The sequence below is a fragment of the Delphinapterus leucas genome, chromosome 12 (assembly GCF_059928025.1).
Source record: "Delphinapterus leucas isolate spDelLeu-1000000601 "Yukka" chromosome 12, BTC_Dleu_Yukka2, whole genome shotgun sequence".
NCBI classification, from domain to species: Eukaryota; Metazoa; Chordata; class Mammalia; order Artiodactyla; family Monodontidae; genus Delphinapterus; species Delphinapterus leucas.
The window spans coordinates 88856800-88869505 of record NC_143140.1 but is presented as its reverse complement, the minus strand read 5'-3'; the positions used below and the strand labels follow the sequence as shown (position 1 = coordinate 88869505).

General features: G+C 48.1%; 1 protein-coding gene across 1 annotated transcript in view; it reads right to left on the bottom strand.

Annotated features, from left to right (window-relative positions):
* The window catches only part of IGF2R (insulin like growth factor 2 receptor), a 110275-nt gene that overhangs the window by 22738 nt on the left and 74831 nt on the right, over nucleotides 1-12706 (bottom strand). The window contains exons 28-31 of the mRNA XM_022560660.3: nucleotides 9011-9141; nucleotides 8684-8781; nucleotides 2549-2685; nucleotides 1222-1412 (exon numbers count right to left, since the gene is read on the bottom strand). Coding sequence (XP_022416368.1) covers nucleotides 1222-1412; nucleotides 2549-2685; nucleotides 8684-8781; nucleotides 9011-9141 — 557 coding nt within the window. The remainder of the gene's footprint in view (nucleotides 1-1221; nucleotides 1413-2548; nucleotides 2686-8683; nucleotides 8782-9010; nucleotides 9142-12706) is intronic.

The window sequence follows — 12706 nt, the reverse complement described above, 5'->3', positions numbered from 1 at the left end:
CTAAGGCTTTTAAGGTGGGGTCGGGGACAGGGTGGCGAAGGATGCTCAAAGGGCTACTGTGAGGCACGAATGAGGAAATAAATGATAATGTCCTGAAAAACGGAACCAACATCTGTTATGATGGACATAACAGGAAGACCCTCAGGGGGAACTAGTCATGAACTAACTAATCCCTCCACCACCTGGGCTAAGGCTCCCTGCCTCTCAGACGTGTCTCGTCCACACGGCGAGGGTAAAAGGGTAAGATTCGTGCAGCAGCGCCCTCCTTCCCAGATAAACCAGCCCCCGGCACCCGCGTGCAGAGCCCTCCACGGACCAAGCAGCTGTCTTGCTCTGCCGTGAGCCTCTCTCCTCAGATACACAGCTGAGCTAGTCTATGGGGGCCCAAGAGTCCGGACCCCAGCAGCACAGGGGTCCAGGCTCAGCCTCTGCACAGCCTCCTGAGGCGGAACCTCAGCTGCCACCCCGTCAAGGGGGGCAGACCTCAGGCTCCTCCCACCACAGCTGGCCACACGCAGCTGGACAGTGGTGCTCTGTCCTGACACTGAGGATGCAGTGCACTGGGCCAGCCTGACCTCACTCCCGAATCTTACAAGACAGCACACAGGCTGCACCTTAATCTCCGTGGCAGAGATGCTCCCGCGGTGAAAACACAGTCCAGAGAAACCATTAATTCAGCCCCCACCTGCTGCACTGCATGTACCAACCCGTCAGGGAAGGAATCATCCAGAGATGAGACGAGAACCCAGTTACCACGCACCAACCACATGCCAGAAACAGTGCCCGGCGCTTCACGCCTCCTCTCTCTAACCTCATGGCGATCTGGCAGGACAGGCCAAGCTCGTGCTGGTAACAGGTGCCCCGTTTAGGGAGGTTAAGTGACCGAGGTCCACGGCCAGGAAGTGGAAGAGCGACCTTGGAACCGGGTCTGCCCGACCTTCTGCTTTACCCAAGTGCCTCCATGAAGACAAGGGCAGGTTACCAAATACCAGTTCTCTCTGCGGCCTTCAGGGATCTGAGTCAAACTCCAAAGAGAACCACCAAATTCTGGAACAAGAACTGCCAGGGTGGACACCCCGGGACCATGGGCCCAAGCCGCGCCGCCCACGCCCTTTGTTAGGCTGGGTCACCCTGAGCTCTTCAACTCACATCCCAGGAAGTGAGACATCAGTCTCGCTGACCCTGGACTCGCACTGGGGCCGAGACAGCTGCGTCACTTACGACTTGGCTCTCGCTGCACGAGAAGCGGATGGTGGTTGACTTCTTCCGGATCTGGTCCGGACACGGGTCACCATCGACGTACCTCAGGAGAGTCATGCCCTCGCTCCCCTGAGGGCCATCCCTCACTCTGCCCAGGTTCACGGGCTTGGAGCCACCCAGCAGACACACGGCCGCCTCTGGAGGGCACGGCTCTGCAGCACAAGCAGAGACAATTAAGAGTGACCGTCAGCCCCTGTCCAGTCTAGGACTTAACAAGGGACGTAACGTCCGGCACGTGACACAGTTGATTCTAACAATTACCTCAAAATATAAATGATTTCTCTCATTAAGTCAGACGCCAATGACACCATGAGTTCTCACTCCATGAAACGCCGTTGTACCACAGATGGGTTGGGGGTGAGCATGGGGTGTGGGGGGAATTCAAGGCAGAACAGCCTCAATTATTTCTGATCCCCAAATGAGATGAAGCTGAAACACCTAGATTACGCCCGTGGAACATTTTAAATGGCCTCTATTCACGTGCTATCTTACTTTAAGAAGTCACCAAGAACTGTGCCAATCTCCCAGTCCCCGAAATGTCTGAGTCATCTGCCCTGGGTAAAGAACGAGTCCCACTTCGTGGATTAATAAGAGCCTCGGCGTCACCAATCTAGCCAGCATACAAAGCAAGGGGAAGTGGGCCATGGCCTCAACCATGCAGAGGAGAAAAATAACTTTCTGGGGTTTTTGTTTTTAAAAAAAAAAAAAAAAAGACAGCAACAGTGCCCAGTTTGAGTTGAGCCAGACAAGAGGCTGCCTCAGTGAGGCTGCATAAAACTCCAAGAAAACGGGACAAGTTTCGTCCCCAGGATCCCAGGGGGCCGTGGATGGCACCAAGGTCTCCGTGGGTTGCTGCTCCCAGTTGCACGGGCACAACTGAGTTCTAGCCTCATCACTGGCACCAAGGGTCTGGGTGTATCCTAACAAGACCCCACCCACTCTGCTCTCAATGAATACAGAGGGCACATACCCAGAACTCCATTTCCCACCCTCCTATCTCCTGCCCTGGCTAAGAATTACCTGCCACGGTGATTATTTCTACCTACCCTCCAGCTCCCCACGTTCAAACAATGGTTACAACGCTCCCAACAGAGCCTTCAGCACTGATTTATCCTGGACCACGCCAGGGATGGGTCATCAAGACCCTCAGATAATTCCTCCTGCTGCTTCTTGGCAAAACCACTCATGTGTCAGAGAGCAATGCGCCATCGAAGAATCCGTTCTTACTTCCTCTGCACCCATAAATTCACTACAAGCCATGAGCACCTCCGCCAGAGACATCACTCACCCGAGCCGGCCTGCGGAGCCAGAGACTTGCACACGTTGATGAGGTAGTGCTCAGTGGCTCCCGTCCTCGTGACGGCTTCCCAGTTGTCACTGTACCTCGACAGGGATGAGAGATCAAAGGTGTTCCCAGCCCCGTCTCTGAAGGAAAGAAAGCACCACGGTGAGGTTCGGCTGGACTCTAACGGAGGCTAGCGCTCCGTCTGCAAAGGATCAGTATAAAGGCAGAGTCTACGCCCGACACCCTGGGAATCAGACCCTGCCAGGGACAGAACTCGACACTGGACTCTCCCAGATCCAGGCGGAACCAGCAACAACACAGCTTGAGTTCAGGAAATGTCAAGCCTTAGCTCAACAAAATTATGTATTAACCAAAAAAAGCTAAGAGTAAGCACCTGTCCTGCTCAGGCCGGTGAGAAGACAAGGGTACACAGACAGCTAAGACACGCAGCGCCCAGGGCAGCCCGGGCAGCCCTGTCCAAGCTGGAGGACACCAACAGTCACTGAAATAAACCAGGCTGATGTTGACCTGCTCAGGTAACGGTTTACTTACTGCATGAACCCCAAGTAGGGACAAACGCCGAGAGCCAGCCCTACGCCAGGTGCAGAGTTAATGGTAAGCAAGACAAACACTCCCTCTGCAGGGCGCCAGACCCAGGTGGAGACAGGACAGCCACAGATGCCACTTCACCAGGCGGTAACCTCAGCACATCAGAGGGGACTGACTGTGAATCACCCGTGAATCACCCATTCATTCAAAAACTACATGCCAACTGGGGCTACTGTGTTGAAGGAGAGATAAAAATCGCCCATTTTATTAAGTCTGCAGAAGTCACAAGGTAATATTGTAAAACGTACAGACGTCAGATGGCAATTAGAGAGAAGAGGGGAAAAAGGCAGGGAGGTGGGTATGAGGTTTGGGAGGGGAAAGAGGAGGTGAGATTTTAGACAATGGCTGCAGAAGGCCTTCCTGAGGAGGCCACCTCTGAATAAACTCAGAAAGACGCGGGAGAGCCGGTCACGCGGGGACCCGGCAAAGCGCAGCACAGGCAGAGGCAGCAGCGGGAGCAAAGGGCCTGAGGTGCAGAGAGCCCGGTGCGCTCACAGGAAAGCAAGGAGCCCCATGTGGCTGGAGCAGAGCAGACACGAGGAGTGACACAGCAGGGGCTGAGCGTAGCATCACATGGAGCGTTCCAGCCAGCAGAGACAGGGGCTTCACTGCACTGAGGGGTCGCAGCAACAGCCTGGGCCGACTTACAGTCTAACAGGGCCACTGTAATCACTGTGCAGGACTAGCCCAGCGTGGGTCAGGGGACCCCTGAGGGGCCACTGCGGCGATGCAGGGGCGAGATGAAGATGGCCTGAAACAGGGCAGGGAGGTGCTTCCGGAAGATAGAACTCTAGGCATTTTGAAAGTTGACGGACCATAAATGGGATGAGAGCGAAAGGATGGAGCTGGCATTGATACCAGCCTATGTGGGAGACACAGGTATTTATTTGCAAGAGCAGGTCCTTAAGAACTTCATATAATAGACCATCTGATAGAGACTTATTGTAAATGGTTAAAGACCTAAAAGAAGAAATTGAAACTATAATAAAAGAAGGGGGGGTAGAATGGAGGGAAGAAATGATGAATTAGAGTGCCAACAGGGACTTCCCTGGTGGTCCAGTGGTTAAGAATCCACCTTCCAATGCAGGGGACGTGGGTTCCATCCCTGGTTGGGGAACTAAGATCCTACATGCCCTGTGGGGCAACTAAGCCTGCGCGCCGCAACTACCGAGCGCCACAACTGAAGAGAAGCCCGCATGCCACAACAAAGATCCCGTGTGCCGCAGCTAAGACCCAACGCAGCCAGAATAAATTAAAAACTTTTTTAAGTTAAAAAAAATAATAAACTGTTTCTAAAATAAGTTTTAAAACAGAAAGAGTACCAAACAGAACTCCTACATGAAAAGGACAGTCATGAAAATTAAAAAGGGAACAGTCAAAACAGCAAGTTAAATCAGCTGATAAGAGAATCACTAAGTTGGAAATAGGTCTAAGCAAACAGAATACAGTCCAGAAACAGATAAATAAGATATCTAAAAGACATGGTGAGGGCTTCCCTGGTGGCACAGTGGTTAAGAATCCGCCTGCCAATGCAGGGGACAGGGGTTCGAGCCCTGGTCCAGGAAGATCCCACATGCCACGGAGCAACTAAGCCCATGCGCCACAACTACTGAGTCCACATGCCTAGAGCCCGTGCTCCTCAACAAGAGAAGCCACTGCAATGAGAAGCCCGTGCACCGCAACAAACGAAGAGTAGCCCTCGCCCACCACAACTGGAGAAAGCTCGCATGCAGCAACAAAGACGCAACACAGCCAAAAATAAATAAATGAAAAAATAAATTTTTTTAAAATTAAAAAAAAATAAAAAGTAAAAGACATGGTGGATAGAATAGGAAAGCCTAAGATATTACTACAAGTCCCAGAAGAAAAGAAACAGAATAGGTTAGAGGCAACCTTCAAATCTACAATCACTGCAAATATTCCTAAGTGAATAACAGACATTCATCTTTAACTTAGAAAGCATCAACTTCCAAGCAACATAAATAACAAAGCCATACCTAACAAAACAGACTGAGACTGCAGAACAAATACGAGAGAAAATACACAGAAAAGGTAGGTTATCTACAAAGGAATGAAAACAGGACGGGCGGGGGCAGATTCTCTAACAGCAATACTAAGCACCGGAAGATGGTAGATGACCTTCAAAGTGCTGACACACACACAAAAAGTGCTCACCTGGAATTCTGTGCCAAGCTAGTGACAATAAAACTAAGCCTTTTCAAGTAAAGACCAATATTTAACTCGACAGAGTCTCTGTTCGAACCAGCAAGCAGTGTGACTCACCGTGCGATTTGTACCCAGGACCAGTCAGCAACCGTGGAAGGAGCCAGCGCCACAAGATGAACCAGTAATGGACACTGGTTCCTCCACTGTCCCTGGTGCAAGGTGACACAGCTCTTCACCCCATCAGAGACCAGAAGCAAATAGTTTGCAAACCAGCACTATGCACAGCATTATACTAAACAGATACTTAAAGAAAGAGAATTGAGTCAAAAGCAAGGGGTAAAATGCAAAGAGGAAGAGTAAGCCAAAGAAAGAGAGACATTTCTTTTCCTCTTCAAAAGAAGAAATTTATATAGTCAAGCAACCAATGGATATTTTTAAACATCACAATAATGACTTATTCAAGAGGTAAGAAAACACGTCAGAACAAAAGCACTCGACCACAATAGCATGGAGATGGGGAGAGAGTTGGGGCTGCAACACTGTACGTTATTTTATTGTTGGAGAGAGGGGTATAGTTACTAACTGTAGCTTTCCATTAAATCAGAAATACGTGTTTAAGGCAACCATTAAAAGAAAATGAATTATAATTCAGGGAATGCATGATGAGATTTTTTTAAAAAGAAACAAAAAAAAATATCATTAGTATCCTCAGAGATGATGAGAAGGACTTTATTTGAAATTCCAAATAAAAACCTCCAAAGGATAGCTGATTTTCTCAAGTTCTGAAAATATTCCAGAATGGAGTAAAAACACGAAAACAGAAGATGAGCAATTAACTTTTCCACCAAACATACACAGTTCTTGTAGGAAATGGGACAATGCCTTCAAAACTGAGGGGAAATTAATTTGAATCTGTAATCCTACTACAGCCAATCAGATTTAAGAGCAAGTTATGGGCATTTTCAGACAACGCATGGGTTCTCTCCCATCCAACCTCTCTAAAGTATAGGAGGATACACTCTAACAAAACGAAAAAGGAAGCCAAGACAAAGGGCGCGAAATCCAAGAAGCAGCGGATCCAAGCCAGGAGTGATCCCCAAATGAGCTCTGATCAAAGAGCAGAAAACACACGGCCCAAATCCGAACTGAGACCTTCCTGAAGAAGAACGGTGATTATTCGTAGACACAGCATCGTGAAGAGCCCTGACAGTCTGAGATACAATGGGAAGGCATATTATTCTGTCAACAATAAAAGAGAAAGACTACGTAAAATGCCAAGATTTAAAACCTAGTCGAGGTAGCTATGTCCCAAGTATTAAGCAAACTAAATGCGGAATGATTTTTTGGCGCAACTTCGGAAATAGAAGAAACGGGAATCTTCTGACCTAAACACTAAGCCTATCTTCCTTCAGTTAAGAGGAAGCTAAGAGACACAAGGTGACGTCGTCTCTCTGCAGATCCAATCAGACCGTGTGATCTTGCAGCAAATGATGTTTATGCAATGCTGCAAACGCCGCTTATTAGTTTCTGATTCTTTAGAACCACCCTCTGAATAAAGCAGGTAAGACCATTAGAGTTACCCAGCCGGAGACACATGTTCTAAACCTTGGCAATGCACCAGCGACAGCCTGCTGGCACTGAGGCAGTGGGAGGAGCGGCTGAAGGACAGGCAGCATCCGAGGCCCTCATCTTACTTAGCGGGAAGTCAAGAGATGTCTAAAGGTGATGAAACAAGAAATAGAGCTTAGAGCGTATCATCCCATATTCTAAAGGCAGCCAGAAGAGGAAATAAAAATGGAACTAATGAACGCGGGGCAGGGGAGAGGGGAGAGGAGACCAGAATTACATTTCTGGTGTCTGAAGACAGAGTCGACCGATACCATTTGAGGTTGACAAGCACGGGTATATTGATCATTTAGTCATGCAAGGCTCCAGACAGAACTACAAGAAGACACGGTAAAAAGTGGGATGAGGCTGAGGTGGGGGAAGCTTACTTCATCTGACACAGTTTTCTACACTTATGAATTCATACAATATACACGCATAAGCTTTCATTTTAACTGATTCTTCAATTAAGGATAAAAACTGGAAGGTAACAGGGAAATGATTAATTTTTCCCCAGGACGGAATGCTGTAACTCAGTGATTCTTTTCAGGCTGGGTCCTCATGCAACAGAAACGTCAGCATGTCCCTTAAATATCCAGAAATGTGTAGACCAAATGTGTAGAAACCAAAATCTCCAGGGATGGAACCCAAGATGTGTATTTTGTAACAGTTCTGAGGGTGACGCTGATGAAATTCACACACAATGAAGACCTCCACCTTATCTCAGGAGCTGCCAATCACCTCATTTCAGGAGCCTACTTGAGCCACTGGTAACAGGACAAAGGAACCGGTGATGGCAGCTGAGAACCTGCAGGGTGGGTGTCGGCCCCTGGTGCGCGCGCGCGCACACACACACACACACACACACACACACACACACACACACACACACACACACACACACACACACACACACACACACACACACACACACACACACACACACACACACACCCCACCATGCAGCTCCCACCATCTCCCTCTCCACGTCTTTTTCACCAGACACAGGCAGCATCCAGGGAAGAGCAGAGGCCAGGGGACACCCTGGTCACTCCAATCCACTCACACCCATGAATCATACAAGGTTTCCTGTTTCAACTCCAGTCACTTCCCTGTACCTTAACACAAGGTAATCAAAGAATATGAAAATCGTGAAGGATTTAGCAGTTACCCTAATCCAACTCCTCAGTTTAACATTCAGGAATTAAGGCTTAGAGAAATCACCTGACTAATCTAATCCTGTCCCCTGCTCGGCCACTAATTTTTTTTTTTTTAATATTTATTTATTTATTTGGTTGTGCTGGGTCTTAGTTGCTGCATGTGGGCTCCTTAGTTGTGGCATGTAAACTCTTAGTCACAGCATGCATGTGGGATCTAGTTCCCTGGCCAGGGATCGAACCCAGGCCCCCTGCATTGGGAGCATGGAGCCTTAGCCACTGTGCCACCAAGGAAGTCCCCCAGCCACTAACTTTTTTTTTTTTTTTTTTTTTGCAGTACGCGGGCCTTTCACTGTTGTGGCCTCTCCCGTTGCGGAGCACAGGCTCCGGACGCACAGGCTCAGCAGCCATGGCTCACGGGCCCAGCCGCTCCGTGGCATGTGGGATCTTCCCGGACCAGGACACGAACCCATGTCCCCTGCATCGGCAGGCAGACTCTCAACCACTGCGCCACCAGGGAAGCCCCCGGCCACTAACTATTAAAGCAAAATATTATCAAGTAAACCTGACTGCCCCAGGGTCAACACCCGCATCGACTTACTTGAATGAGCACTCGGTCAGGTCGAAGGGCGGGCAGGCATACTGCGTGTGCCACTCGAACAAGTAGGAGCAGTCAGAAGTCTCCTGGAGAAACACCGGCTGCGGAAGTGGAGAGACGTGTCCGTGAAACGGGACACGTCAGATAGGCGGTGCTTTAAGGATGTAAATAGTAAGGGATGGGCCTGCTCATTACACTCTACACAGACTGATCAAGGTGTGAACAGAGCAACCAGGAAGTTTTATGAGATGTAAAAGCAGATTCACTTTGTAAAGACAAAGGCAAAGGGGTGAGGGCGAAGCGGCCCCCTGCTGCGTTGAGCACACTCACCGCCTGGGTGCTGCGGTCACAGTAGAAGATGACGGTCGTGGAGCGCTGGTACACCTTATGGCAGGTGTCCCCACCGGTGTAGTTCATCTTCAACACCCCATTCTCATAGGTCAGCTTCTGGGTAAGGAGACCTGCTCGAGAAGCAGCCAGTTCAACAAGGATCAGTTCAGGAAGACCCAGGCTGGTCAACACAGACACGGTGCATCACACATGCTGAACAAACACAAGACCAAGTGTGCCTGGCCTATTGGACGACTGGCTCCGTCACGTGCCCCTGTAGAGACCAGAATCAGTCCTCCTCTCGCTCAAGGCTGCCATCTTATAGACTAACCACGGGATCAATGACGTGCAGAGACCCCTGGCCTGATGAGCTCAGAGGATGGCACTTCCTCTTCACAGCCCTTCAGGGAGGCCCATGTACTCACCCCATCAGCTACTTCAACTTCTTTCTTAAAGATTCTTAAACTTATCATCATGTGCCCAGCTGCTGAGACGGCATGAGGACCAACAGCCTGTCTCATATATTTTGCAGCCCACCCCTGTATGAGATGTGTCCCCTTTGTCTCAGTTCTAGAAGGTACTACCTCAGGACACCCATTAATAGTCCAGTGTGCCCCAAAGTTGGAATAAAAAGAAGACATATGATCTCAGAACTGGTAACTGGTATTGCTAAATAAGAATGAAATCAACACTTATCAGTACATGTCATGGTGACAAAAATCAAGTGAAATCAGAAACATCACTGGGCGCGCGGGGGCGGGGGGAGGGCCGGGGGTGGAGCCAAGATAGCAGTGCAGGAATACGCAGAGTTCGCATCTCCCCACAACTAAGGCGCCTGCTGGACGCTGGTGGGGGACCCTGACACCTAAGGGGACGGGAAGAACCCCCGACCAAACTGGTAGGACGTGGGGGGCTGAGGGGGTTGGAGAAGTGGAGACCCGACAGGACCGGCGCCCCTGAGGGGTGGCTGAGGTGGGGAGGGGTTCCCATGCCTGAAGGGACCCCCAGGGGCTCCGATCAGCAGGGAGCAGGCCCAGCGTTTCCCCTGCCCAATCGGCCGGGGAAGTCTGCCCAGCTCCCAGACCGGGCCCTACACCCTCAGAGGTCCCCTCCAGGCTGGGTTGATCCTGGGGACATAGGAGGGAGGCCAGGAGAGAACAGGAGAGGCAGCAGGGAGGCGGCTCTCCAGGACCAGAGGAGCGGGAAAGGAGCAAGGGCGTTTGCCCCACCCACTCAAACCCAGGAAGGCTGCTGGGCTCCCAGGTGGGGTCCCCCACCCTATGAGACCAGGGGTGGGAGGCACGCCTGGGCCCCTTCTGTTCCTTGAGCCTGAGCCCCACCCCCTACACCCCCCAGGGCCTTTTCCAGCCCTGTGGGTACTAAACACAGGCCCCGCCCACCACCCAAACCTTGCCCCTGCTAAGGCCCCACCCTCCACAGCCAAGGCCTTTTCCACCTTTTTTTTTTCTCTTTTTTTTTTTTTTTTTTAACTATTGTGGTTCCTTTTTACCTTCCAGTTGTTGTTTCACCTATATTTTTATTTTTATATTTTTTCTCACATATCTGTTAGTTTCCTAGTCTAACTGTATTTTTTACTTTGTTATCGTTCTTTTTTTTGCCACCTCTCACGGGTTGCAGGATCTTGGTTCACAAGCCGGGGGTCAGGCCAAAGCTCCAGCAGTGGGAGCTCTGAGTCTCAACTACTGGACAAACAGAGAACTTCAGACCCCAGGGAATATTCATCAGAGTGAGGTCTCCCAGAGGTCCTCATCTCAGCACGAAGACCCAGCTCTACCCAACAGCCTACAAACTCCAGTGTTGGAAGCCTCAGGCCAAACAACCAGTAAGACAGGAACACAATCCCACTCATAAAAAAACAAAAACAAAAAAAGAGACAGCAAAATAATATATCACAGATGAAGGAGCAAGGTAAAAACCCACAAGACCAAATAAATGAAGAGGAAATAGGCAATCTACCAGAAAAAGAATTCAGAGTAATGACAGTAAAGATGATCCAGAATCTCGGAAACAGAATGGAGGCACGGATTGAGACAATACAAGAAATGCTTAAGAAAGATCTAGAAGAGCTAAAGAACAAACAAACAGAGATGAACAACACAATAAGTGAACTGAAAAATACACTGAAGGAATCAATAACAGAATAACAGAGGCAGAAGAACAAGTACGTGAGCTGGAAGACAAAACGGTGGAAATAACTGCCAAGGAGCAGAATAAAGAAAAAAGAATGAAAAGAACTGGAGACAATCTCAGAGACCTCTGGGACAACACTAAAAGCAACAACATTAGAATTACAGGGGTCCCAGAAAAAGCAGAGAAAAAGAAAGACTCTGAGGAAACATCTGAAGAGATTATAGTGGAAAACTTCACAGACATGGGAAAGGAAATAGTCACCCAAGTCCAGGAAGCAGCACACAGAGTCCCACACAGTATAAACTCTAGGAGAAACACACCAAGACACATATTAATAAAACTAACAAAAATTAAATTCAAAGCAAAAACATTAAAAGCAGCAAGGAAAAAACAAAAAATAACATACAAAGGAATCCCCATAAGGTTATCAGCTGATTTTTCAGCAGAAACTCTGCAGGCCAGAAGCGGGTGGCAGGATATCCTTAAAGCGATGAAAGAGAAAACCTACAACCAAGATTACTCTACCCAGCAAGGATCTCATTCAGATTCGATGGAGAAATCAAAAGCTCTTCAGACAAGCAAAAGCTAAGCGAATCCAGCACCACCAAATTAGCTTTACAACAAATGCTAAAGAAACTTCTCTAGGCAGGAAACACAAGAAAAAGACCCACAAAAACAAACCCAAAACAATTAAGAAAATGGTAATAGGAACAACATATTGATAATAGCCTTGAATGTAAATGGACTAAATGTCCCAACCAAAAGACATAGACTAGCTGAATGGATGGATACAAAAGCATGACCCGTATATATGCTATCTACAAGAGACCCACTTCAGACCTAGGGACACATACAGACTAGAAGTGAAGGGATAGAAAAAGATATTCTATGCAAATGAAAATCAAAAGAAAGCTGAAGTAGCAATATGCATATCAGATAAAATAGACTTTAAGACTGTTACAAGAGATAAGGAAGGGCACTACATAACGATCAAGGGATCAATCCAAGAAGAGGATATAACAATTATAAATGTTTATGCAGCCAACATAGGAGCACCTCAACACATAAGGCAAATGCTAACAACCATGAAAGGGGAAATCAAAAGTAACACAATAATAGTAGGGGACTTTAACACCCCCACTTACACCAATGGACAGATCATCCAAACAGAAAATAAGGAAACACAAGCTTTAAGTGACACAACAGACCAGAGAGATTTAATTGATATTTATAGACCTTTCTACCTGAAAGTGGTAGAATACACTTTCTTCTCAAGTGCACACAGAACATCCACTAGTATAGATCACAATTTGGGTCACATACCAAGGCTCAGAAAATTTAAGAAAACTGAAATTGTATCAAGTATCTTTTATGACCACAATGCTAAGAGATTGGAAATCAATTACAGGAAAAAAATTGTAAAAACCACAAATACATGGAGGCTGAACAGTGTGCTACTAAATAACCAAGAGATAACTGAAGAAATCAAAGAAGAAATTAAAAGACACACAGAAACAAATGACAACAAAAACACAATGACCCTAT